At 41.5% G+C, this 27,997-nt stretch overlaps 4 protein-coding genes across 14 annotated transcripts in view; 3 read left to right on the top strand and 1 right to left on the bottom strand.

Annotated features, from left to right (window-relative positions):
• The window catches only part of LOC105012663 (myocyte-specific enhancer factor 2D homolog), a 35,696-nt gene extending 31,875 nt beyond the window's left edge, over positions 1–3,821 (top strand). For all 9 annotated transcript variants that reach the window (XM_010873657.5, XM_010873654.5, XM_034294624.1 and 6 more), the window contains one exon: positions 2–3,821. In XM_010873657.5, the coding sequence (XP_010871959.1) occupies positions 2–467 (466 nt within the window). In that variant the 3' untranslated portion in view covers positions 468–3,821. The remainder of the gene's footprint in view (position 1) is intronic.
• Positions 3,822–5,102: 1,281 nt separating this feature from the next.
• Positions 5,103–9,374, bottom strand: tmem79a (transmembrane protein 79a). Of its 2 annotated transcripts, XM_013135572.4 has the most exons (6): positions 8,772–9,374; positions 7,633–8,413; positions 7,319–7,510; positions 6,942–7,170; positions 6,675–6,758; positions 5,103–6,337 (listed from the first exon to the last, which is right to left on the bottom strand). In XM_013135572.4, the coding sequence occupies exons 2-6, from the start codon at positions 8,276–8,278 to the stop codon at positions 6,145–6,147; spliced, it is 1,344 nt and encodes a 447-aa protein (XP_012991026.2). In that variant the 5' UTR covers positions 8,279–8,413; positions 8,772–9,374; the 3' UTR covers positions 5,103–6,144. The 2 variants fall into 2 exon arrangements, with proteins under 2 accessions (XP_012991026.2, XP_012991027.2); XM_013135573.4 differs by lacking the exon at positions 6,675–6,758 and having other exon boundaries at positions 8,772–9,373.
• A 1,456-nt stretch (positions 9,375–10,830) lies between these two features.
• On the top strand, positions 10,831–26,520 carry msto1 (misato mitochondrial distribution and morphology regulator 1). 2 transcript variants are annotated; one of them, XM_020050441.3, is made up of 14 exons: positions 10,831–11,062; positions 11,542–11,671; positions 12,057–12,126; positions 12,250–12,325; positions 13,281–13,335; positions 13,539–13,683; positions 14,167–14,281; positions 14,460–14,594; positions 16,236–16,388; positions 17,605–17,736; positions 17,843–18,027; positions 21,383–21,487; positions 21,697–21,809; positions 22,294–26,520. In XM_020050441.3, the coding sequence occupies exons 1-14, from the start codon at positions 10,976–10,978 to the stop codon at positions 22,551–22,553; spliced, it is 1,761 nt and encodes a 586-aa protein (XP_019906000.1). In that variant the 5' UTR covers positions 10,831–10,975; the 3' UTR covers positions 22,554–26,520. The 2 variants fall into 2 exon arrangements, with proteins under 2 accessions (XP_019906000.1, XP_012991060.1); XM_013135606.4 differs by having other exon boundaries at positions 13,278–13,335.
• LOC106024487 (leukotriene B4 receptor 1) lies at positions 23,292–24,233 on the top strand. Its single transcript, XM_034294834.1, has one exon. It carries the CDS (start codon positions 23,292–23,294, stop codon positions 24,231–24,233), a length of 942 nt encoding a protein of 313 aa, XP_034150725.1.
• Positions 26,521–27,997: the final 1,477 nt, after the last annotated feature.

The raw sequence follows: 27,997 nt of genomic DNA, 5'->3' as shown, positions 1-27,997 counted from the left end.
GGCCGGTGGGTCATATACCTCAGGGTACCATGCTGACCGTCAACACCAACTCCAGCGTGAGCATCAAGTCTGAGCCCATTTCACCCGGGCGAGACCGCCGCTCCCCGTGTCCGCCTCCCGCTTCCGCCCCGTCCTCCTCCGGCGGGGGTGTCCAGACAGCCGCGCCCCCGCCACAGTACCCCGGTTCCCTGTTGTGCCTGGAGCCCCCGACCGGCCGCTCCCCCGCCGACAGCCTCAGCAGCAACGGAAGCTCATACGAGGGCAGCGACCGCGATGACCCGGGGGCGGGCGGCGGTGGAGGAGGCGGCGGCGGCATCGTCGGAAGTGCGGCCGGAAACGCGGGCAACCCTGGCCGTTCCCTGCCCCCCGACTTCGGCTCCTCTGCGGAGCTCCTGCGGGCCCAGAGTGAAGCGGAGCAGGAGGGGGCTAACATCAAGCGCATGAGACTCGATGCGTGGGTCACATAAAAGACAACGGCGCAAACGCCCTTGACCCATGAAGCACCACAGAACACGAAACCCCACCACCACACACACACACACACACACACACACACACACACACACACACACACACCATCACCGCCACCTCACCCCACTGCCATTTGCCACCACCACCCAAACCTTTTTCCTTTCCTCCATCCCCCTACAATAACACCCACCACCCAAGAACTCTAAGCCGAGCCAGAAACTCAGGGGCTAGTGCTCCACGGGAAGGAAGATGCTGAAGTCTGCCATTGGATTTTGTATGGGACAGCACATTCAAATTATGGGGGCTCGAATCTCAAAGCTGTCTCGCTTGAATTGAGTTGGTTTTCGGGGGGTATTGACACTTACTCTATCAGGACTTCAAAAGAGAATCTACTCTTCTGATTGTTTTGACTGCTCATTGCTGTTCATACCAGATGTAAGTTAATCTAGATTGGTTAGATAACCCATTCGGCACGTCACGTATTTAATTTGAACTTGACTGTTTGACGGACGGCTTGTCTTTGTGCTTTCTCAACACAAGTGTTGGTTCTTTTCACCTTAGGACATCCTGCCATATTGACTCTTTACATCTGTTGTTTATTTTTTTTTTTTTTGTTAGTGCTAAATGCTAATGAGACCTGTCAGTTTTTCAGAAAAGCACCCCTTCAAAATGCACTTTGGGAATGACTGTTTGGACAAGTGCTGCTTGCAAAAAAAAAAATGTTAATCCTGTCTCAGCTTCGTCTGTGGCGCTGAGCAAGAAGACACAGGCGGACAAACAGGAAGTCCGGTTGGTCTGGGAAACACAGGAATAGATCCCACGGCTTCTGCCAATGTACAGCACCCCCAGCCACTGGCCAAAGCCTCAGGTGGCACTCTGTGGTCAGCAGGCACGGTCAGCCACGGTCAAGAACGAGAGCCTTGCCCGAGTGTCGTTATCAACCGTTTCATGCCAAATGCCTCGGGCGTGGTACAGGGACACAGTAATATCGTTCACTTATTTTGACTCGCAGACTCCATGAAAGAGTCAGCAACTCGTAGATGACTTCTGCTCTCAATATCTCTATGCTCACATTTATTTAGTCATCACCTTTTTTTCTTTCCAGTTTTGAAGGAATTGCTGCAATCATTGTTGCACCATAAATTAGGCTAGATACTGGGATACATGTCTGAGAACTTCTAAAGGCTCCTTTAACTAGTAGAAGCCTCAAATGCAATGCATTTTTGATGTTTGTTTTGGATTTCTGCTTGTTCTCGTTAGGGATGTCTTTGGGCTTTTCAGTCCGGTTTGGGGGAAGTAAGAGGCAGACTGTATAAAATCACCACTTATACAAACATTTTTGATGTTCCCAATAGCTTTCCGCTGCTCTGCAAACGTTTTAAACAATCTGTTTCAGCAGGATTTAAAAGGACATTTTCTATTTCTATAGCTTCAGTTGGCAGCAAAGCAGTTGGCCTTTCAATATGGACGATGTGTGTACATATGGATATTTGCGTAGACTTGTCTAGGTATCCCTGAAACAAGCAATGTGTTCATTCTCAGTGGATCTGTTTGCATATGGGTGTGAGTGTGACTTTGATATGTTTTGAGCTACAATGCAGGGGCCCTGCCGCACTAGCCAGTGAGTTTGTTTCAGTAACCTATATAATGATAGTGTTGATGGTGTGCACTTTCTGTCTCTCACTCACTCTTTAGGAGCCTGCTTGCCTGCGGTTTGGCTGTTGTGTCAACATGTCCTTTGGCCACGCGCTCTGAACCCAATTCCCATTGATCAAAGTAGATTTACAGACCACCATAACAACATAGAAATTAAATGGATTCTGCTGTTGAACGTCGTGCAATGGACGTTTTCATTCAATCAAAAACAATTTTTGTCTTAAATCTGGTTTTGTGAACTACAGCATACACTTGTTGAGCAAAATTTACAGCGTACCCATGTTGAGCAAAATTTAAAACCTACTTTGTTCTTTGTCAAATGTCATATGAAATAGTTATTAAATATGTATATGCTCATGTTCACACTGCTGTGAGCTAGGTCAAATGGAGTTAACACATTCTAAGGGACAGTTTGACATCATACACCTTGAAATATGCATGGAAGCAGTCAGCATTAGAAAACCATATAATTGTTTTAAATCGTATGTTTTGTCATTTTAAGGCATTGTTTTAAAGTGACATTGCCAAAAGCAACCCAGAGAAATTGGGGAATTATTTTATAAACAATTCCCAATGCCTTTATCAAGCATTATTTTGTGTAATTTCTGTTGGTTTAAACATTCTGTCCATGTCCTGGAAACAAAGGCAAAAATAATACATAATATACAGGAGTGGACAAAATAACGGAAACACATGGAGAAAGACTGTTACTGTGGAGTCACTACATCACATTTTAAAAACACAACTGCTGGTCACATTAGGTTGATGGCCAATCAGCAGTTCATACATGTCTGCTATGAAGCTATATTAGCACTTTGATATGTGTTCAAAGCAACATGAGGCAACTGAGTTGTCCAGAGGCCAAATAGTCAGTTACTGGATTGCAACTGCATCGGTCACAAAAACTGCAAAATTATTGGAACAATCTCATAAATCATGACCACATATGCAGAACATGGACAAATTGCAGCGGCAAAGAGGAACAGTGGTCACAGTTTGATGCTGACCGACTGGGAATGACATAAACCTAAGTTTGGTTATGCCACAAAAGTACAGTCTAAAAAAGTTCCACAGAATTGAATCAGCTGCTCTGTGACCCAGTCTCAACAAATACCGTACAACTTGAGCTTGGAAGCCAAAGAATGCCCTCCCACAATATCTACTGCCAACTATTAAACATGGTGGGGGTAATGGTATGGGCAGCCATCTTGTGGGAGTCATTGGGTCTGAAGATTGCTCTACATGGTCATATAACGGACTAGGAATATCAGGTCGTTCTACCGGACCAGATGCACCCTATATTGCAAACACTGTCCCCTCATGATGTTCCAATATTCCAGGATGGTAATGCCACCATAAACACTAAGAATTCAAGAGTGGTTTTATGAACACCAGGATGACGTCAAACAGATTCCATGGCCTTCCCAATCATCAGATCAGAACATAATTCAATCTTCATGGGAAGAGCTGAGGCGCAGAGTGCAAAGTAGATTTCTACCACCTTCATCCCTTAGAACTGGTAGATTTTCTTTTTGGAAAAATTGTCCAAGATCCCACTACACACAGTTGAGGCATTCCAAATAGGATTGGAGCTTTTCTGAAGGCAAAGGGTGGCCCGATTCCTTATTAGGTCTCTGATATATTGTTACGCATATCCGTTATTTTGTTCAACTCCTATATTAAAATGTGCTAAATGTAGACAAAGAAAGATACACTACCCTCCTGTATCTATTACAAAGAAGACAACCCTCGTCAAACTAATCGGCCCACACCAACACCAATTTCAAACTGTCCCTAAATAGATTGTCAGTGATTTCTGAAAGGATATGCATATTTGCAATACAGATTGTTTCATTGGGGGATCCCAAGGTTCAGTGCGAATGGCTGGCTCTAGTGACTTATCCAGTATGGGGCATCGTTGCAGATAGAGCTGCAGTTTATGGACAAGACAACCATGCCCAATGCTTTATGACAAAGGGTTCTCTTTTCAATACTCTACATTTCTATAAGAATTTCTCATTGCACCCACTTCACAGTGAAGGAGTGATCCTCCGGTCCCTCCGAGATGTGGCACCTCACTGATTGGTTTTATCACCCTGCCACTGGTAGGTAACTCATGTACAAAACGTTCTCTGTCCAATCTAGCAATTGTAGTCTCAAGACAATCTATAATGGTAAATGGAAAAACCTGCACCCTTTTTTCTTGTGTAAAATGTTTTCTAGATCTCACTATTTTTCAAGTGTTAATTTGTGCTGGTGACAGTTCCATTGTCTTATTATTAATACTATATTATTATTACTATGGAGCTTTTATTTTTCTGCTACTTTGTAGAATATCCAACTTTTTATTTAATCAACCTTATATACATGATATATAAAATACTGGTTTCCTTTCTTGAAAATACTTGCTAAAATTGCACAATCCATTTTTGTGATATTAGCAAATGCAATGAAGGAAAATACCAGTTAAATGCTGCAATTTTGAATAAGATATGAAACTGTATTTATAATGTGGGGAACACCTGAAATTAGCAAGTAACCGAATTTGAAATCGTAAATGCATGGAACTAAAAACAATGCTCATGTTAAATACATTAAACATAAAGGAAATGCATCACAAATTAGAGTAAAAAATAAACTCAAATGTAGCATAAACTTAAGATGAAAATTATAGCTAATATATTGTACTGCTTTGGGTTCTTCTGTAATTCTTTTTGTTGTTTTTGAGAATGATATACATTTTGTGTATATTTTCATATACAAAGTATGCACTGATATGTTATTAAAATTCTATACCGCTTTTACAGAAAAGTGTTTGTTGTACCAAAGTATCCAAGTCCCTTGAAACCTTATCCTTTTTGCGTATGTTTTACCGTATTTTATATATTAAATAGACAAATTGAGTGAAAAAGGTATTGTCTTGTTTTCATGTGAATTCCCATCTCAACCCTTGACCTCAGGATTTTGACAACTTAGAAATATTAGCTTCTTTATTATGAATAACATAACATTTGTAAACCTTTTTAAAAGATCAATGTCCACAAGGAATACAACAATAAGCTGGATTAAATAAACAAAACCTCCATAATTTAAGCTACTGTACAGATAATGAACATTATTGTATATTGTAGACATTAAAGAAATCAACTCATCTTCTACATCATACCATTCAGTGAGTACTAAATTCTTTAGGGAATTAAATGTAGTACATATTGCACAGCAGAATTATAATTAAATATGATCTATTATGTTAAACATGTTACAGCCTTTCACAAAGGGGCAGCAAATTTGGCACGGAAGTCTTCATAAGTTTGAATGACTTATGGAGAGGGAAGACTCCCACTTCAGGAAGTACTGCCTAGTCAGTGTCTAACGCAGCTGTCCAGTGAGGCGCTCAATCAACCAGTGTTCAGCGAACCGTGAGATTGGAACAGAACACCACGTAAGGACTTGTTAATACTGTACAAGTTCAACAAACAGGAAAACTGACAAACTACTTAACACGACTAAGGCCTCAGGTCTAATTAGCTATTCCATTCATCTTTGGCTCAATGTGTGTCATATCAGACAGTCCTTCAACTACAGGCAACTTCCATGAGGTAGCTAACTAGGGCTAGATTGAATTCATTGTATTGCATTGTCCATCTCACCATAAACAATCCATTATGTTCTAGGTGACGTTGAATGCCAAGCAGATAAAGCTGATTGATTTTAAGGGAATGGGAAAGAAATGTCACTGCATTTGTGTAGAACTGAATGTATGCAGACAACTTCTGAAACTACAGTAGGGCAAAACATTGGAGAGCGTGTTTATATTCTGTATAGAACAGACTTTCAAAATGTTGAATAAGGAATACATCTCAGCAAGGTTACACAATGTTTGTCTACTGTATGTGCCCTATGATTATCAAAATGCAACATGAATTTATGTATTACAATATATCTGATATATTTAGCACTACACATGTTTGAGTGTGGGCTGTGGTTGTTTTAGGCTCAAGGACTGGGACTATTTTCTTACCCCCACCACCTCTGCCTGGGAAGTGGGGCGGTGGTGGGTGGGGCCACGTCAAAGACTGCCCCTTCACGGAGTGACACGCACACAAAGTAGAGGTTGGCACCCAGCATGACCAGTATAGGCAGAAAAGAGAGGCCGAACCCCACACTCCTCACGCTGCTTCCCAGGGACGCACACACCCAGTAGATAAGCCTATAGAAGAGACATAGCCAGTGAATATTAATAAAGGTTGCTGTACATACAAATACAGTAATGTTTAACTCTTCAAGGTAACAATAGTGCAACAGTATAGCCATTCAAAATTCCAGGAGACTTCATGCAAACAGGAAATGAAATTAATCTGCCAATTCAAATTTGTAATCTCTCAAAAGGGCCATGTAATGAAAGGATACAGAAATAACACTGACTTATTTTGTGGGTCAGATAACAGTAAAACATTTTATTCTGTATTTACAAACATTAGATACAGTTAAAATAGAAAAGGATGCCAAAGTATGGGTCAGTGATAAGGGGATAATACTGTATACACCACATCTGTGCGCTAGGCTCTTCCCCTCCACAGCCACTATGCAGTGTCACCTTCCTCTCTACAAAAGCCATGGCCGTTTTCGTTCTAAGTAAACAGAGACTGTGTTTTAGGTTGCCTACACTGCACATGTAAGTCAAACATGTATTTAGTGAATCATGGCCTTTGTTAAGTGGACAAAACCAAACACACAAACATTAACAGTGTGGGATGCACTCTTCTCACTGAGTCAGTACTGAACACGAACACAAACACAGGCGGCACACTGACCTGCCAAAGGCAAACACAATGGTGAGCAGGGGCACCATCTTGAGCAGGTCCTGGCTGATGTAGGTGGCCATGACGGCCAGCTGCAGGAAGTAGAGCAGGAAGAGGGAGAGCGAGTCGCCCACATAGTGCCGGTGCACCGCCACCTCCCACCTCTCCTCCCCGACCTTGCTCTCATGGAGGGGCTTCAGGGCCCCGTAGCGCAGCCGCACCACTCCCAGCACCAGCACCCCTGGGAGAGGGGTGAGATAGAGGGACGGTGGGAGACGGGTGAAAAGGACGGGAGGTGGGGGGTGTAAAATTGTTAAGGGGAGTTCATGAAATTGTTTCCAAGCGATAACATGGACCACCAGCCCCAACCCTCAGGTCCATAGTCTTACCTAGCATGATGGGTATAACAGCGAAGAAGGAGCAGCGCAGTGTGTACACCAGCCTGAGAGGCGCGCTGTCCACCGGCGGAACGTCAAAGGGCAGGAGCGTATAGCCGCCCCACACGAGTAGAGGGAAGAGTACAGCTGCAGCACCGATGCCCAGGCCATGTTTCAGAACGTCCCCGCAACCACCACACACATCTACATAAGGTAGAAGAGAACAGGAGAAACAATGAAAGAAATTCTCAGACGGTTCCAGGGTTTTACTGAAATGGGACCACTCAAATAGATTTAAATTGTACTGATTTGGCCCTGGTACATACATAAGTAATGGTCTGGTTCCTCTGTCCACTGTGGGTTGTACTGTACTGGCAGGGCTGTATGAATCTGGGGCTCTAAGAAATGACTATTCGCATTATGCATCTCCCCATAGTGGCTATCCTTCAGCGGAAATTCTTCCAGCTTGCTTGACGGACGCACGATCACTGTTGGAGTGAAAACCTGCGCAGCCTTCTCTGGCATCCAATTAGTTTGAGTTTCCTCCTTGTCATTGTCGTCTTCATCATCTGCAAGTGTACCATCCGTTTGTTTGACTTGCCCTCCCTCCACCTCCTCATCCCTCCATCGGTCTCCCTCCGGCATGCTATTTCTCCATGTGGTCTTTTGCTCATCCTCTGGCTGGCTCTCCTGTCCTTGCAAACACTCTTGGCTCCCTGCGCTCCCTTCAGCTCCTCCACCAGAGGCAACAACTCCTTTCTCTCCATCTCGCTCCTTTCCTCGGTCTTCCGGCCATGTCAGAGTGCTGGGCTCCAAGGCAGCTGAGTGGTTTGCCTCTACTTCCTCCTCTTGTTTCTCAGCCGTTTCTCTCTGCTCTTCGTCCATTGCTCTGTGCTCCAGGCCCTGTTGTTCCCATGCTCCAGGAGCAGCACACCCATCTGGCTCTGGGTTGAAAGTCAAGTGCTTTGACATCACTGTTTCTGTGCCTGTCTGTCTCAGTGTTTGTCTGTATAATATTACTGCCTAGGTTGTGTTGTATTTGCAATTATTGACTGTCTTGTCTTTCTATTTAACTTTATGTCTCAACATTAAGTCCATCGCTTTTACCTGAAAGGAAAGAGTGAAGAGTTTGTTTGCATGCAGCAATAAACAATATATTTGAGACGCAAAGGTGCGAGCGTAATCAGTGACAATTGAACTTTGAATCTTCAGAATGGATAAGGAAGTGGTGTTGTATGAATTCTAAGAACTCTGATTTTATTAAGTACTGGTCTATGAAATAAATTTCTATTGGAACCTGCAAGTATCTTTAAAAACAGGATTTGTGTTGAAATAAGATTTGTAGGTTTGGCCTACTAAATTCTAGACAGCGTTCTAGCCTGTCATGAAATCAATGATAAACATGGAACTTTGAACTCATGTAGCCTATTTACTCGTACATTTAGTATTAGTTATATTGACTTACCTGATGTCCGACAACTGCTGCTCAATGAGATTCAAGTAGGATGTTTCAAGCTAGTAAATACGTTTGCTGTTCCTGGTATTTTTCACACTAGATCGTGAGCGAAACTCGAATGGGTTGCTTAACAGGTGTGGCAAGAAAGGTTTTTGTGATTGCTCATTTCATTGAGGAAGTTTTATTAAGCGGACATGGCAAACCGGTCTGTGGGTGCGAGGTAAACGGGAAAACGCGGTGAGGGAGGAGCGCTCTTTCCAAAACGAATAGGGATGTTGTCAAAGTGCATTGACTAGAGACACGCGTCTCTTTAATATAAAATATATGTTTATATTTTCAAAAGTAGCCTAATTGCTGTAAAGGAACATCAAGCTTTTCATCAAAAGTAATCCTACTCTTCAACTGGCTCAGTGAATTTATACGAAATATGACGTAAACAAATTATGGAGGACCGATGTATTCCAGAAGGCTGGATTAGTAAACTCTGTGAAACCAGAACTACACTAAGCCAACGTGTTCGGGTCTGGAAAGCATGAAGTGTAGCCGGATCAAATCCCTTAGCAACAAATACTCTGAACTGAACCTTCCACTACAGCTGTGAATTTCAAACCAACCCCATAAGTCCACCGCGTTTTCAGTAATTTGCATGCATTCGCTAGTTGTGCGTAATTATTTTAATTAGAACCAGCTGTGCTTCAAACGAAAACTCAACGACTCCCTCGCCTGGTTCAGAGTAGCCGGATGTGCTCAAGGAATCCTGTTTAACAAAACAAAAAAAAAAGGTGTGTTTGGCCAAGTAAAATAACTCTCACAGTCATTCCACGTGAGAAATCAGCCCAGAATGACGTTTTGCAAAATAATGTTTTACACTGCAACCAAATTCCTCCATTATTTGGACCAGCTGTCAGATGTCTGCAGGTAGTTCACATACTATTTCCTGTATATAAATGTATTATCATTACACTTTTCAAACATATACTGGTCCGTTTCCAGACATCTCCTATATCAAATAATGGTGTCGCTCTTATCGTCATCGACTGATTTAGTCTTTTTTAGGATCAACGTTAGCCGCTGCTTTGGCATAAGCTACGCCTTGCAGAAATGATACAGCATGGTGTGGTTAAAGGGGCATTGTACGTGTAGAATCCTGCCTGGCTGCCTATAAACAATAAATAAACTCGTCTCCTCCTCGTCTACCCTAACCGAACGAGACCAGTATAGTACTAGCTACTAGTCCAGGGTGGTTTAGGGTTGGGAGAATAATACTAAGAGTGTCTAAAGCGATTATAAAAAGATTAAACAAGTCATTGTAAACTGAAAGACATACCGGTGAGGAAGTTTAAATGGGGAATATCAGTCACTTGGATTCATTTGGTAGAAAAATATTTGAAACTTTAATTAAAAACATTAACTACAGATGCCTACTGGTCATTTATGACATTTTTTAATGCTAGTAGTACAGTAAAATCGTACATATTGCCCCTTTAAAATGTTTATCTAGGGACAGATCCTATTAGGCGTCAACCACGTCTGATCAGAGCGGATCAGAAGTACGTGCGTTCTCTTCCGAGATCCGATTGTCTGGTGGAGTTCTATTTAAACACCCGGTTTTGAACTGGGTAATGGCACGTTACGTCCTCGGGTAAAAGCGGGGGGAGATCTTTTTTACTTGAAACAAAAGCAAATCTGTGCAGGCGACTTTTACACAACAACGAAAAACATGCTCAATGACATCCATGTTTATGCCATCCCGTTCATCCTCCTCATCTTAAAAACCGAATGCAACAACGATACACCGTTTCTGCCCGGCTATGTTCGTTGCATTTATAAAACTCCCCAATGAGATTTTGAGTACGCCCGTTTTTGTGTACTATCAATAAGCCAATAAAGGTGTCTGTCCTACGGGATCCAATCAGAGGGCCATGCGCTTCCCGTGTTCCTGCGGCGCTGTGAAACCGAACTATGTTCACTCGGTTGAAAAACGTTTTTAAGAGCCAATCGTATTTTGGAATGTAGCATTTATTAGCCAATAGGAGACGCTTAGCTATTGATGAGGGATGTGCGCATATTCTTACTGAATCATGTTTGAGTGATCCAATAGTCTCTTGTCATGGTTTCTTTCGCCATGGTGGAGCGTTGGGTTCCAAAAACAAATTCTGAAATTACCAGATGTATGTGTTAGTGATATTGTACCCCATCAACTTATAGACTTCATGATGGGTAGTTTGTGTAGAGAAGTCGTCACTCTTCAGCTTGGACACTATTCTAACTTCGTCGGCACACATTGGTGGAATTTACAGGTTAATACCCTGGCTAGTTTGCCTGAGTGAGCACTAGTTAGTTGTTTCTGTATTTTGTTTTTAACGAATCACTGGATGAGTACGTAGAGGTTTGCAGAAGAGGTTAGCTAACTAGCTAAACAGAGTAACGTTTCATACTTCTTGAAATACCCAGACTAGCACTGCTGGAAGATATATATATATAGAAAAAATCTGTTGTAGAAAACGTGAGCAAGGTGAAGGTGTAGCCCATATTTAAATGCAACCACTATTTACATTAATAACGCCGCTACAATAGCTAGCTAGCTACCTGCAGTACAGTATACGGTTATCAAAATGTTATGATTGGTGATCAGTGCACCTACCAACAGTAACAATATATTTTGTCATTGTATGAGGTAGAACTGTTTACTTAAAATGTTATCTAAATGTAAATAACTTGAGGTCTTTACGCAATATGCCAACATGAACATACAATGTCCTATTTCTCCATCCACCAGGATGCCTCGCTTACCTACGACCCAGACACGCCTCCAGGCGAGTTACAGAATGATGTTCTATTCAGAGAGGGGCAAACTCTTGGGGGTCAGATGACCTACACTCCCCGTCTTATTGCCATGGACCTCAAAGGTAAGTCTCAGGGCCTCATGTACATTGGTTTTCACTCTCAAACAGAAGATAACTGCATTGGTACCAATTTATTTTCTGTTAATTTATATTTCCCTGTATAAATATATGAAAGAACACCAAACCTAACTCACACTGCTTCAATTTCAACAACAGCAATAGCTGCACATTCAAGGGTACAAGGTAGAAAGATTGGAGAATCAGTGCAATCCAAATGCCAAACTTAGAAGAATAGTTTATTTTTGGTATGAATATGATATAACAACAATGCCTGTCACTAGATATGAATATCAGCAGTAAAAAGATTATCACTGTGAGGTAGATTTTCATTGATCAAAGTTGGTTACATCTAAAAAGTCCAACTTCCACTGATATCACTGTTCTACAGGTAGTCTTCAGACGCTGAGACAGGAAGGTTGTCTCTATGAAACTGGGAAGGATCTCACTGCTCTCACATGGTGCGTCTATATTGCTTGTCTGTCTACTTGCCTTTTGTGTGTTTTCCACTGGGGTTAATACTCCGTTTTTGTGTGTTCCCTCAAACCTTGTCTGTGTGAGTATTAAATGAATTGTCTTTACAGGGAGGGCAATGTAATGATGCACAAAGCGAGCCCCACAGCAAAGAACCCCTTTCTCTTAGACCTGGACAAGCTAGATGTGAGTATGACACATCAACACCATGCATACTGTTTATGTTCCCTCGCATTAAACTCAATGTGTGTCAGTTCTATAGTCTAAAATCAAATCCTATCCATTAACCCCTTAAGACACACAGCTGTGATCATTTTGGCACTTTGTTTTGGTTTAGTTGAGTATTAGTCATTTTGATAAAAATGTCATACTGCTAAAACCTGAGCCTTTTTATTGAACCAAATGCCATTTGAAGAGAATCCCTTGTTGAATGACAGTACGTATTTGCTTTGCTGTTACGCAGATTATTTTACCACAGGGGATAACACAGCTTCGATCAAAACCATGTGGTGTAATGTCATGCATCTAATGTCAGGGATATGTATGCCTTTTATGTAATTCAATAATAACCAAGGAGCTGATCACACTGCAAAAGGTTTCTCTATTTCCAAAATCCTTTTGTCCAGTTTGGTTATTCAAGACTTAAGTTACAGAAATAATTTTGTCTTTGTCAACCAAAATAGAACATTTTTGGTTTAGTTATTGTTTTATCTGGGTTGATTTAGTCCGATATCATCTAATCAACTGCCACTGAAAAATGGATGTGTAACAAATATTTTTGTCACATTTAACACATCCACACAGACTGTACTGTGTAAAAATGACTAAACCAATTATTGGGGGATTTTAAAGGAAGGTTTCTTCAGGAATTTACCGTTGTTTTATTTAATTTTTTACCTGTGTCTGGTTGGCTTAGTTAATGTACTTGCATAAACCCTTATTTTTTTTGTTTCAATGTCTTTTCTATCTCTGCCTAAATGCCCTGTTGACGTCTACTAAAATACTATGTGTAGCCATCACAATACTTATTGCACCTGCCCAATGCTTGCAGTTTTTCAAACACAGCGTTGAGACCAAATCTAAAAACTTGAACTCAAATGGAAATCTTATTCTGACTTCTTATTCCTTTTGTGTCCAGAAGGGGGAGCAATTGTCTGGGGTCGATTTTGAACAAATTCCAGTGCCTCACTGTTCGGGTAAGACTTGCAAAAGGGTTGAAATGCATTTTGCTCACTACTAGGGCAGAAAATTGTCTCCTTTTAAAGTTACATTTCCCAAAAGACCATTTAGTTGATATTTAACATTATAATTCAGCAAACCAATGTGGGTGTATGACCAGTAATTGGTTAGAAGAGCAGTCACCCACCTTCCTTGACATGCATTCTTTTTTTACGGACAGTTTCTGTGGAGACTATAAACAGCCGCCTGGAGCGTGCTCAGAAAGGCTACCAGCTCGAGGGCAGTGTGCGGGTGTGGTCGGACTTCCTGAGGATCCACCTGCACCCCCGCACAATCTCTGTAATCCACAAGTACAACCACGACGGGTGAGATCTTCACCATACAAGGAATTACTACCAGCCTAGGATGCCCACAAAAATGGTTGACATGGCTGAGGTTCATAACATCGGATAATTACATTATCACTGGTGTTTCTCTAAAGACAGACACAGTCACAAACCGTCTGTATTGGCTGTAGTTATTTATTTAAGTCTCTACATTATCACCTGTGTTTCTCTAATGACAGACACCATCACAAACTGTCTGTATTGGCTGTAGTTATTTATTTAAGTCTCTACATTATCACCTGTGTTTCTCTAATGACAGACACCATCACAAACCATCTATATTGGCTGTAGTTATTTATTTAACAGTCTCTACATTATCACCTGTGTTTCTCTAATGACAGACACCGTCACAAACCGTCTGTATTGGCTGTAGTTATTTCTAGTGTATCACTGTACCTCCAAGCTGAATTAACTCTCCAACCTTCCTGTGAAAATGACATTATTTTGGCAATGTGTTTCCAGGGAGACACACCTTCTGGAGGCGTTCGGCCAGGGGGAGGCTCTGCTTCAGGGCACCGTGCTGGAGGAATTGGAAGACAGACTCCACTTCTTCATAGAGGAGTGTGACTACCTACAGGTAACTGACTGACTGGTGATGCTCCATGACTTTCAAAAAGTGGTTATTATCAAAAACCCTGGTGCTGGAAAACTACCACAATAGAATCCCTTAAAAAAAAAAAAAGTATTGATTGAACAAACACACAATTTAAAGGGCTGATTTAATCATTTTAGGTCTGTCTGCCCCCCCCCCCCAGGGATTCCAGGTGATGTGTGACCTGGCTGATGGCTTCTCAGGCCTGGGTTCAAAGGTGACAGAGATGCTGCAGGACTCGTATGGAGGACGGGGCATCCTAACCTGGGGGCTTGCACCTGTTAGTCACCCAGACACGGTGAGTGACCACAGGGAAGTCTTTGGCTGACCGCTTTCAGGCATGTTGTCAGTCAGCACTGTTTTCTTCAACAGGGTCTTGTTAATTACAGCATGCAAAAGTCTTTCACAGAAAATGAGCTCTTCTCATTCTCCATGTCCAGAATCCTTCTATTTAGTGTATGAAGCTCATTAGACCCATTAAACTGTTTCATGTTTTATGAAGATGAAACTTGGCTTATGCCTGAATAGCCTGTACAAAATGTTTGAGAGAGAGGAAAAATAATGCATCATGCAGTAGAACATGCACGGTACAAAGATTAAAACCAGTGATGAACAGTGGCGAACCGTGACTGTTGGAGCTAGGCCCTCAGTAGCGGAAAAGGATCTGATGTCATACATAGAGATGGAGAACTGTGTATACAGAACATGACTTTTGACATTTCATGTGCAGACCTTTATAGAAGTAATTCTTTGATGACTGAGTCAAACGGTCATTAGCCACGACAAGACTGTGGCTCACATAAGCAGCACATGTACATAACATTTCCAAATATCGATAGCAGGAACCACATTAGAAGAAAATACGATTGTGTCATTTCAAAGAAACATTTTCCAAAACAGTCACTCAAATAGAGGTGGACAAAATTCATCCACACATCTACTCACATTGTCAGAGAGAAAAAAAAGTTACGCTGTATTCGATGTCCAGCATGCAACAAAAAAAAGCCCTATAACAAGAAATGTCATGTACCCAGTACTTCCAACTGCCACGTCATTACAATGTTTTTACCTCACAACCAGTGGTCTAAAGATGAAAGAACATTTTACACATTGTATTCAACATGATGAAAAAATGTCCACTCACAATTAGAATTATCATTTTAAAAAATCCATTCTCCTGTCCTTTATGACATGGATAATGGCAGGTTCATGTAGCTTGTCTTTTGATTTCAAATCCGAAAAGTTATTTTTCGATTGAGATCAAAGCCAGGGCTTATAGTCAGGCCATCGCCATCCTTACCTATACTCACTGCAAAAAGTTAGCCAGCTAGCTAGGCTCAAGCGTAAGAAAACGAGATAAGGCTTGCTATTGGCTCTGAATTAGTGATGTATACTTAGGCGCTTTAGAGGGCCTTGAGGCATCATACAATTGTCCCACCTATTACAAGACAATTTGTGATTGGTTGATTCTACTATAATTCCAAAATGCTGCTCAAATTGTCAATGACAATGGCTGGTGCTTTCTATTCAAAGCATAAGGGCCTAGCCAATGAGCGTTGAGCACAGCTAGATGATTTCTGCCAAGATACTACCAAAGAGAAAATCTTTTTCTTTTTTTTTAACACAAACTGAAGAAATTCAATAGGATCATCATTACAATTAGGACAAAAAAGAAAAAAACAACATCAATATACGCCCTGTCTGAGTTCTCTCTGTTCCCCACTGATGAACAGCAGCAAATCAACAAGAACAAATTCCAAAACATCACATGCCCACAAAATAATCACATTATTTTTGTTACTGCAGACTCATAAAAGACAAGTAAAATGAAAAGAGCCCTAGACAGTCTGTGTGATCTGCGTATACATGAATGAGATAATGACAGTGTCTTGTTTACATGATAATGACTATAACAAGTTACTTGTGTTGATTTCCATAGACCCCCATGAAGGAGCTCTACCACCTGTTCAACTACTCTTTAGGCATGGTCCACCTGGCCAAGAACAGCTCCTTCTTCTGCCCTTTGACCCTGAAGGGAGGGCTGGCCAGACAGCCACCTGCCCCCCCATTTTTCCCCCACCTCAACTATGATGTGAGTCAGACAGCGGTCGATGTTGGTCTCGTCTATCATTTCTCGTGTTATAGTTGTGGTTTATTCATTCTGGAAATAGACTTAATTTATTGGTAGTCAAAATTATTAGCTTCTCACGTTCCACACTGTCATGTTTATGCTTGTATTTGGGCCAACCTCCCTTGGACTTCTGCACATTTATTGTGTTACATTACTTTTTGCAACTGGTTAACACAAAAAAGTAATGTTATAGTGTCAAAATGAGAAATACAATCTACAAATTGCTGTGGCTGAATTACTAAAACAAAACATAAAATAATGGAAAGCATAAGTGTTCAAGTCCCTTCAGACAATATTTCTAGATATACCTTTGGCAGCAATTACAGCTATGAGTCTTTGACTAAGTCTCTACCAGCTTTGCACATCTGTACACAGTAATGTTTGCCAGTTCTTATTTTCAAAATTGCTCAAGCTCTGGTAAGTTGGATGGAGACCATTGGTGAACAGCAATGTTCTATTTTCACATATTCTGGATTGGACTGAGATCCGGTCTTTGACTGGACCACTTAAGGACATTGACACACTTGTCCCTGAAGTTGTCTTGGCTGTGTGCTTTATGTTGTTGTCTTGCTGAAAGATTTCTCTTCACCCAAGTCTGAGGTCCTGTGCCCTCTGGGTCATGTTTTCTTTAAAAACCTTTATGTATCATTCCATCAACCTTGACCAGTCTCCTAATCCCAGCCATTGAAAAGCATCCCAATAGCATGATGCTTCATGATATTGGTGGTGTTCTCAGGATGATGAGCAGTGTTAGGCTTGTGCCGACTGACTGTTGTACATTTCAAAATATCACTGTCCTGGTAACAAAAGCAAAGTGTGTGGGGAATAAAAGCCTTTTTCTATACTTTTAGTCATAAGCAATTGCGAAATAACACATTGTGTTACATAGTGTTTTGTGACTACAGGAAGTTTCTCTCACCACAGCTCAAAGACTCAAAAGGTGTGAATACTTATGCAATGAACTGTAACTTAGAATACTTTTCTGAATTTATTGAGCACTTTGATATTGTGTACTTTTGTATTGATCAATAGCAAAAATCCCTTTTTTAAATCCATGTTTAAAATGTGGTAAAGGTCCAAGTGGTGTGAATATTTTCAGAGTGTTAATGTGCCTGTCTGACGGTCTGTCTGTGTGTATCGGTCTGTCACCACTCACTTTCCTTCACCTGTCCTACAGTCCACCCTGTGGTACCACTCCAGTTCTGTACTGGCTCTGGCCCTGGATGCCCTGACTGTTCCCTACAGGCTGAGGCACAACAGCATCCCCATGTGGGAATTCGCCGACACGCTGACAGTGTCCGGGAGAAAGGTGGGTTTCACAACGACACTGGCGACAGTCTTGCTGTAGTCTCTCTCCCTGTTGGTCTGTGTTTTTGTATTGTTGTTCCTAATGACCCGGTGGGTCTGTGTCCCAGGTGGTGGCTGCCTATGGAGCCCTCCCCTTTCCTATGGCACAGGGCAGCTCTCTTCCTGACGCGCTGGGTGCCTGCGCGGCCACGTTGCCATGGAAACCGTTGTCGACCTGTCCGGAGCTAGGCGACGGCCGCTGTTTTGGCCAGTCAGTAACCCTCAGGGGTTTAGAGGGCCAGAGTCTGGTCAGGTGAGGAGGTCACTTATATGTCTGCTATATAATGGGCAACCGCATTTATGTGTTGGTGTGACATGCAGGCCTCATTGACTCAGATAGCTACATCGGTACCGAGAACCATGTTTATTATTGATAATAAACTGAAAACCCGTTAGCGCAGGTCTGGAATAAAAGCCTGCACAACCATTAGCTCTATGTGGAACATTAAAGGGATAGTCTAAAAATCATATTTACCAAAACATTACCTTACCAAAAGTTATTCCAGAATGGACAGTAATTTTTTCCAACCATCCATCATTCAGCTCTGTCCCTGGCTGTAATTAGCGTTCTTAGCATTGTCCAAATTCATGAATGGAAACTAATCGCCGCACTACAGCAAAGCTGCATTGCAAACGGAAAACTACTCGGACACTCCAAACTAAGACTAGTGGTGTTGTTTAACTCAAAGAACCTGTCAATGTTGTATTCCTCTAAAAAAGTTTCGCTATATATTTGTCATTTCAAATAAGCAGGTTCTTCCTGTGTTTACCGGTCAGTTTTGTTCAAAATTCGGGAAGAGAAGGTGTGTATGTCACAGTAAACATAAGTTGGTATTCGCTAGCTAGGAGGCAAGTTGACTATTTCTTTGTTGATATTCACCTAAGGACAGTCAATGTTTACTTGCTTGAGAGACAAAGGAAAATACACAAATACAAGACCAGGAAGAACGCTTTTTCCGGGGGACAGAACCTTACTTGTTCGAACCAGAATCCACAGAGGAGGCTAGAACAGCAGTTGACGATGGGGGAGATGGTGAACCAGTTAATCCCCAACCATTGCCCAGAATGTCCGGAGCATGGTGGTGTAGCTGTGGATCGTGCAATCTAATGCTAACCGAAATGGTATGCTTTTGTTGCAACTAATGGGAACGATTGATTCCAATGCAGGAGACCATGAATGACCCAGTCCCTGAAGCTGAAGTTGTTCCAAGATGTGTGGTTGATCATCCGAATTTGCTGAGGACGTTTTAGAATGTCTCTTGTCCACTGTAGTTTTTTTGCATATTTGTTTGTTATATTGTGACTGATTCCATGCATACTTTTTGGGTAAGGATAGACAAACACATTTGCTGGCTTAACATAGTTATGTTATAGTAAGCCTTAACTGAAACTGTATACGATTGTATTGCAACAGTTTCTGGCATGGAAAAGTTGATCTTCAGTCTCGCTAGAAATTGTTCAATTCTTATGATTATTCCTAGGAAGTTAGAAGATACTTGTAAGCCTATTACTGGTTAATACGCTGTTCAAACGGCCAGTGGCAAAAGCCATACAGTTCGTAAATGCTAAGGTGGAGGTAAACCTAATAAGAAACGTTAGTCAGTTTAACACAATCCTCAATGGAGTCTAGCGACTGCTGAAACGTGTTATGCCGTAGCGTAGTGGTTAAAGACTGTGCCTCTCATGTGGAAGACCTAAGTTCGAATCTATTGAGAGCAACAACATTTATTATTTCTGGTAGATTCCACAATTCTCTTGTCTTTTCACTTGATGAAAAGGTTAGTTATCGTCACCTTTATTGACAGTTACTGTATAAATGTCATTCACAAATGAAAGAAAAGTATGTTGTTTTGCCATGAAATGAAATAACTTTGGCAAACTCGCTAGCAATTTCTCAATTCTTATGACTATTCCAGTAAGTTAGTAGATACTGATAAAGCTTATTACTGGCTAATACGAGGTAAAAACAGCCAGTGGCAAACGTCATACATAGACGCCATTTGTGGTGGAGGTAAACTTAGTAAGAAACGTTAGTCAGTTTAACTGTATCAATGTCATTCACAAATGGCCAATTAACTATTAAAATGGCCAGTGGCAAAATAAGATTTGTTCAGGATATACAGATGGCGGATTAAGATGAGGCTATACTGACAGTTGGCAAATGTACAGCTCTGTGGTGTAATGGTTAACGACACAGCCTTTCCCGTGGGCGACCTGGTTTTGAAGTTGTTTTCGAGTTGGCAACACTTTCGATTGCGGGCCTGCTAAACTAGGCTCGTCTGGTTTCTTGTATGTGTATGTATGTATGTGTATATATGTATGTGTATATAGATAGATCTTTTTTTTTTTTTGCTGGACATTGCCAGGCAGGCATTTATCTGATGAACATATTTTGGGCAACCATGTTTCCAAGTTTCATAACGTGATTGTACATCCAAAATTCCCTGTTTAGGCCTGTTGTACATCAGACTATCATCTATATACTATTATTTCAATCATGTTTATCTGAATTGAGCTAATCTGCTAAAACCCTTGAATGTAAACCTACCGTCTGATCAGTTGTTTTGGTGCACAAACGTTGACTCAAAGGCTTTAGCTCAAAGCTAAACTTTTCTATTCAATTGATGTCAACAAAGCTAATCAGACAATGGTAGACACCGAATGTAAATTATTTAATTTATTTAACCACTTAAGTAGCTTTTATAAGAGTCAATATACCTGTATATCAAACTAAATAGTATGTCAGTGGTAGAATTGTTATATGTCTGGATTAAGATATGGCAACAAGTGGAACACGAAGTCTCCTCTCCCAGGTCCCTTGTATCCTTTCTTTGCAAACAAAACACGATCGTGGCATTTTCCACAACGATAGAAATAAAACTGTCCACTGACGATGTTCACGGTAATGGGCCAGCTAGAGAACCTCTCCTATTGTGTAGCTTCTGGAGGTGTAGCTTCTGGAGGTGACGTTCACTCCCACCCCGATGACATCCTCGCCAAAGCACACAAGCTGTGTGAGTGGCTGTAGCAAATAGTTCACTAGTTCTGATTTGACCAAATTCCGCCGGTTGTTTGGTCAGTGTAAAAACATTAAATTAAATCGATGCTACCCTGACATTACTAAATGTGTTTTGGAGTAGTTTTCCGCTTGCAATGCAGCTTGGCTGTAGTGGGACGAACAGTTTCCATTCATGAATTTGGATGAGGCTAAGAACACTAATTACAGCCAGGGACAGAGCTGAATATTGGATGGTTGGAAAAAATTACTGTCCAGTCTGGGCTAACTATATAAATGTTTTGATAAATATGATTTTTAGACTACCTGCATCCCTTTAAGTTTAATATACATTTCACACGGAACTGCCAAATAAATTTCTGACCCTTTTTGACATTGCTTCTTCCGAGACCTTGTTTGGATCAACACATTTCAACTTTATTACATGTTCATAGTGGACTCTTCTCCACCTTAGGGTTTTAGATTCAACCCTCCATTATCACTGTGGATGTATTTGGTTAGTGTTGGTCCGTTTGGATTGACTATGCTGAACTGAGAAATGTCATATCTCTGACTTGAATGTTCTGCTGTAACTTTACTGTCCCCTCTGTAGCCAGCAGAGACTAGGGATGCAGCCCCCCACCACACTGCATAGCCTTGACTGTGGGGAAGATGTGCTGAGCTCCTACATCAATGGCCACTACCCTGCTACCCCATTGTAAGTTTCAACCTGACATACGCTCCCACACACTTGATTCACCAAACTAATTCTGCTGTTTAAATCACAGAAATTATCTTAATGTCCGGGTGCTTCAAATCCACTATGCATTGTACCTAAGAACAGCTCTTAACCATGGTACATTGGCCATATATCACACCCCCTTGTGCCATTGCGTAAACATACCATTCCTCTTTCTCCTCATGCAGTTCAGTCCATCTTGTGTCCAGCCCCAGTAAGCTGACCCCGCCTTTCCCACAAATATTCAGCCAAACCCTTGGCCCCCAGGGCTTTCTGCAGGATCAGGCCCCTCCCCTCAATAGTGAGTAAATCCAATCTATGTAGAAAAGAGATTTCATCACCAGGTTTTCACAAACTCTGGGCTGACATCCTACTCTGTACCTCTGTTTCTTTAATGTTATCTGGCTACACAGTACTTTTTAAGCATATTCAATACTTATGATTTCTTCCTGTTTGTCAGTTCCACTTCTTCTGTCTGTATCTCGGTATCATTGTTTTTCTAGCCTGTTATTTTCTCCTCCACCGACATGTATGTTTGGACACAACTAAAACATTGTCAGTCCCGTCTCTCAAATTATCTGTCACAACTCACTCTCCCTGTATACTACACAATTCAATAACTATGCTATAAAATACCACACCATTTCAAAACTATACAATAATATACCACACTATTCTATAACAACACTTATATTCTCTATTTCCTCACTATGCTTGTGTCCAAGTCTCATTATTACCAGAAGATCTATTGCTCTAACTTTATCTTCCTCTGCTCTATTCCACAGCACTGTCCCCTTTAGTCTCCTCCATTCCAGTCCTCACCTCCCTGCAGTCGTCTCCGGCCCTCGGCCCTTGGCTGTCGGAGCTGCAGCGCGGAGCCAGCACCATGGACCCCCGCCGTGTGGCCCCCAGTTTCCTCTCCCAGGGTCCAGAGTTGTCTGACTTCCAGGAGTCCCTGGAGCAACTCCGCCTCCTGGCCGGCTGTTACCGCGACGACTGTGATGGAACGCTGCGGTCCTCCTCGGAAGAGGACGACGACAGTTGATGACAGGGATTGACTGACCCCATGTGATTTTTTTTTTCTCCCACTATCTTTCCTCTGCATTGTTAGCTCAGAATGATTCTGCAAATGCCACTGGGTCTAAGTTTACTGTGACGGGCACTGACAGACTCATCGGCCCGCACTGTAAAGTCAGTCACCTGTGGAAATGAACGCATTCACGTGCATTCAGTGAGACTTCAAATGGATTGCGAACTCTGTTTTGACAGAATGGACTTGCTGTTTGAGATGGTGTCAGAACGGTTATTGGGAAAGGACAGCCTTTATACAGCCATTTGTCTATCAAAAGTTCTCATGTGTTTCCCCAAATATATGCACAAAAAAAAGTGTGGCTTGGCGATTTTGTAGACACCTACAATCTGCAGTCATTTATGTATAACCCAAGCTGTGTAAGCTGTTCTGTCATGTCTAATCTGAAAATGGCTGTTTCCTTAACAATATCATACTATTAACCACAAACTCTCTCTCACTCACTCACTCACTCACTCTCACACACCCACCCACACACACATGCCTTAACAAGGGGAAGCTGACAGGCTTACCCAAAACATTTGTTTCCTTTTTCACCATATTACAAAAGATTAAGAGAAGCAAGATATCCATTTTTTCATAGTGAACCAGACTTATTGGTATCTCTTTTTAGGTGTCTGGCATCTGCAAATAACCACAATTTACTGTCTAAAGACAGCTGTCCTACAGGTTTCTCTTAAATCCCTTTTGACTATGGAGCACCTCAACTCTTCCAGGACCTCCACCTTGGACCCAACCTTCCAGGATTCAGGCCGGCTGACATCGAGTGTCATCCTGGGTATGTGCTGTGTATTGGGTCTCCCTGCTAATATAGCTGTCCTGGTGGTCATCCTGCGCCGCTCCCCCCGACGCCTCAACTTCACTCTATACCTTATGCTGAACCTGGCGTCCTCTGACATCCTGTGCCTGACCACTGTGCCCGTGTGGATATATACGGTCCTGCATGGCTGGACTTTGGGCCGTGTCATTTGTAAGCTAGCCACCTTCCTGCTCTACCTCAGCTTGTATGCTAACGTGCTAACCGTCACTCTACTCGGCATCCAGCGCTACATTCAGGTGCTCTACACACAGATGTGGAGTCGTCTGGGGAGCAAGGGAGAGGTAGCACTGCTCCTGGCCATTTGGGTGCTTGCCTGTGTCCTTACCTCCTCTGCCGTGGCCACTCGTGACGTGGGCGAGGGCGAGCAAAAATGTGAGCGAAAAACCAGGTCAGATGCTGAAAGAATAGCGGTCCTTCTCTTGGAGACCCTTCTGGGGTTTGTCGTTCCGTTTTCAGCGCTTATGGTGTCCTACTGCTGTCTTCACCGGCGTGTAAACCAGACGGCACTGTTCAGCAACACCAAGTTAACATGGCTGGTCACCAGTGTGGTGGTCGCCTTCTTCATCTTCTGGATCCCTGTGCACATCGTCAACGTTGTGGATATTGTCGGCATCGCGCTACGGGATTCCTGGCCGAAGGCTTCTGAAAGGTTACTTCGCTACAGGAGCACAGCAGCGCGTGTCGTCCGGAGCTTCACGTTCATCAACAGCTGCCTGGATCCCTTCCTGTATGCCTTTGCCTCACGGAGGATCAGGGAGAAGCCCAAGGCCCTGTCCGACAAGGGAGAAAGCAGAATGCAGAGCACAATGATCTGACATGTCTGAAGCTATGCTCTGCAGCCAAAATGGAGTGACACCTGCCACACTTGTCAAATCTGACCATTACCCATTAACATAAAAAATTTGCTTTACAAAAATAAATTATATTAATTGATGTTTGGGGTGCTTTTAAAAAAAATAATTGTTTAGAGCAGGCAAATATGAATTAAGTCACCCCGTTACTGTGCCATCAACAAAAAAATTGGTTACGAACTGGTTATTAATAGCCTATACTGTCTAGGTATCCATGAAAAGACCTGTTTAGATTGGTTCTTTTGGTGATGTCATCAAGCTTGACTTCCATTCGGTTAAGCTTAAATTGTGTTGTTTCTGTCAACTTTAATCATGCATTATTAAATATATTTTTGTTAATATGTAGGGGAGAGCGGGGTATGTTGTCACACGGGTAAGTTGTCACACTGTTCATACCTCCAACACTTGAGGTGCTCTCTCAAAAATTAAATAGCTACTTCGTGTGACTACGAGTTCTATGGTCAACTTCCTGTTCACAAATGATCAAGATCACTAATCTGAGCACAAGTTTCTTATTTTTCCCCTTTAAAAGTAAAAATTTGCCATTTTAAATTTTATGCAAGGAAACCTTGTTAGGTATGAATGTAGAAAAGTATAATTTTGCACTGAGTAGAGGAGACACATCTTTAGATACTTTATCTGCAGTCTTACATTGAGTTAAACATGAGATTTAGCCAACATTAACACACGTCAGTTTGGGGCAAGTTGTCTCAATGACCTTGGGGCAAGTTTGAACATGTGACAACTTGCCCCGGTATACATAGACACAGAACATGCTCAAAAAACATTGTAATACCTATTAATCAGCTCTGATAATATTATTAGATGTTACTGTAAATGAATTATTATATATACATATAGTTTAAAGTAGCTGATATATCCCTGGACTAGCCTACACAAGACAGGCTGTGGTGTGTTTGTGTGTGTGTGTGTCTACTAAACACTACTTGTCTACTCTATGAGACAGTATATCCACACACACTATTTCATAAAGTGTCATTAATTTAGTGAGGTGTTATGAATTGCATTGTGGAAACAAGGATAGTAGACATGGTGGAGGGTGTAATAAGCCTGTAATGAATATGCAATTGCAATGAGGAAATGTGTTTTGGAAGGAAGGAAGAAAGAAAGGAAAAAAAGTGGGGAAGGAAAGATTGTACAAAATTATAAAAGAAAGACGGAGAATGACAGCACACCACCAGACAATGTTAAAGGCCATGAGGCAGGTGAAGTTGCTATGACAGCATTAGTGTTTTGATTGTCAGGCATGATTTGCCAGATTCTCTAGGCATGATTGTTTTCATTTTGTGTTCTTTAATGAAGTTAAATTTGGTTTGAATTTTAAATCAATATTGACAATTAGTTGTTCTTATTTGTTGATAATCCAATGTGACAACTTACCTGCTGAAGGGGCAAATTGTCCCAAGTCCACACTCTGTATTTAAGTCTACAACTGCATACTGAAATAAGATATGAGGTAATGAATACAAAATGTGCCCAAGACTTCCTTCTTTCATTTGGTATGACATTTATAGCATTGTGATGTATTGTACCCTGTAAATGTAACACAGTGTGAAAAGTGTGACAACATACCCCGCTCTCCCCTACATTTTATGTCTGTTACAAACATACTTATGCTTTGGTTCAGATGATGTTCAACTTCCTGTTATCTTTGAGTATTTCATAATACATGAGAACTTGTGAGCTCATTTAGCCAATGTGTATTTAGCCTATATTTGAAAATGTAGTGTTTATATTGTGTGTTTCTATCCTGTTATCACAGTCAGGCGTCAGCTGGTAGGTTAATCTACCGCAGGATCGGCTTTACATGTGTATTTGTCACTTCTTAAGTTGTCATCCCGCGGGTGGGGAGGCTTGCACCCCAACCTGGTGCCACCACGCTACACCATTGAATGGGGCTATCCGATTGTTAACGTTTGTATACATTTGGAGTATTGCCAAGAACGGCGGTCATATGTGTTGCGAAGCATAGCACCGAGTTTGCTCCCGGTGTGCGGCCGGGCAAACGATCTGTGTCAATAGAGATGTTGCCTCCACTCAATGTTTCTTTAATCACCAATGATCACACAAAAATAATGTATGCTGCCTTTGTTGAATGAAATGCATTCCTCACATGCTTGACTTGTAGTGGTATACGTTCACAGCCTACAAAAAATAACACACTAGCGAGTAACATTTTGGTGGGACATACCATAAAACACATCAGATAAATAAAAATGATTTGACACAACACTGTTGGACTGTTTATTGTCAAGGTCACTAAAGTATGGAGTGGTGGAACAAATGCTGCTTTTCCAACTAGGAATGCTGCAGAGATTAGAGTTACCTGATATTGCTCTTAGACAAACCTACAATAAACTCCTCACGTTTTGGATGGGAAAATAGGTCTATGTAACGTTCAAGTTTCATATGGCAAAATTAACTCCAAGCCATTAGCTTGCTGGAACGGTCTTACCGCTGTTTAGTCAGATCCCCGCGAGGTAGGAGAAAACTGCGAATAGTATGTGTTCACGATGTTCCAGGCTCATACGTGCTGTGTGCAGTAAGTAGCCCCTAGATCAGGTTAATCAGATCTTACACAATACTTCATATCAGAGGACAGCCTCATTTTTTAAACTTGACTGCGAATTAGAAGTAGGCCAATTCGATCCATACAAGTGATTCTGACTAATTCCCATTTCTTTTTTTACATGGTTTGAACTGATGGGCACATGAGCCCCCAGAGCTCCTTGAACTCAGAGTTGAGAGCGCAAGGTTTCCGTATTATTATATTTCTAATTGTTAAACTCATTAAATCATTAGTATAATAAAAAAAAAAAACATGTATAGAGGCAAACAATAAAAAATAAAAAATATTGCTATGTCAAAACCAACAGCCTTACATGAAATTGTAGAATGTGAAGTTGTATTAGATAAAAGAAGATGTACTGGACATCAGATATTGACATATTCTGAGTGCTAGAAGCTTGAGCCGAACAAAGTTTTCCCGTATTGGGGCCATCCTAGCAGAAGGGCAGTGTGCTGTTAGAAGTTGGCTTTCTATTAATAAAACTATAATATATTTATCCATTAAAATAAAAATGTATATTCCACCACATTCACTTTAGGTAAACGTACTTGCAATGTCCAGTCTAGTGCCTCCACCAAAAATGGACCACAGTGATACAAACTCATTCAGTTGCTGTACATTTTCCTCACAACAGACATGGCTCTCCCTTTGAAAAGCAACATTAAGCAGTATTATTGGCAGTATTATTGACTTTCCAGTAACATTGGAAAGTCAAAATGTAGATTAGATTACTTTCAGCCAGTACTCCACCAAATCCTCCACTAATTGTCCAACACAGTGGTTAAGTCTTATTGACACTTTTGTAAAAAAAAAAAAAACAACGTTCTCAGACCCAGGGGACTGATAATAAAGACATGAAGTACTCACTGAAACCTGCTTGTAACAGATGCTGTCTTCTGATACACTCTGGAACTGTAGTAATTGACATGTTCACTGTTTCCATTTAACATAAATGGAATTATGTTAATGGCTGTGGACTATGTTGATATGCAGAAATGGTCAACATTTTTGACACAGCTACTCATTCAAGGGTATTTCTTTAGTTTTACTGTTTTCCACATCAGAATAATAGTGAAGACATCAAAACTATGAAGTAACTATTAGAATCATGCAGCAACCAAAAATGTGTTAAACAGAT

This window comes from Esox lucius, chromosome 10 (assembly GCF_011004845.1).
Source record: "Esox lucius isolate fEsoLuc1 chromosome 10, fEsoLuc1.pri, whole genome shotgun sequence".
In the NCBI taxonomy this organism is placed as follows: domain Eukaryota; kingdom Metazoa; phylum Chordata; class Actinopteri; order Esociformes; family Esocidae; genus Esox; species Esox lucius.
The sequence above is the reverse complement of the archived record's forward strand: the minus strand, read 5'-3'. Positions and strand labels throughout refer to the sequence as shown.

Bases quoted from the DNA above. Each gene is read 5' to 3' on its own strand.
- tmem79a (XM_013135572.4), bottom strand. From the start codon at position 8,278: ATGTCAAAGCACTTGACTTTCAACCCAGAGCCAGATGGGTGTGCTGCT. The intron at 7,511-7,632 runs GTATGTACCAGG...TACCTTATGTAG, and splicing joins GGAACCAGACCATTACTTAT to ATGTGTGTGGTGGTTGCGGG. The intron at 6,338-6,674 runs GTGTATACAGTA...TCTCTTCTATAG, and splicing joins GAGCCTAGCGCACAGATGTG to GCTTATCTACTGGGTGTGTG.
- msto1 (XM_013135606.4), top strand. From the start codon at position 10,976: ATGATGGGTAGTTTGTGTAGAGAAGTCGTCACTCTTCAGCTTGGACAC. The intron at 11,063-11,541 runs GTTAATACCCTG...TCCATCCACCAG, and splicing joins CACATTGGTGGAATTTACAG to GATGCCTCGCTTACCTACGA. The intron at 16,389-17,604 runs GTGAGTCAGACA...CCTGTCCTACAG, and splicing joins TCCCCCACCTCAACTATGAT to TCCACCCTGTGGTACCACTC.
- LOC106024487 (XM_034294834.1), top strand. From the start codon at position 23,292: ATGGAGCACCTCAACTCTTCCAGGACCTCCACCTTGGACCCAACCTTC.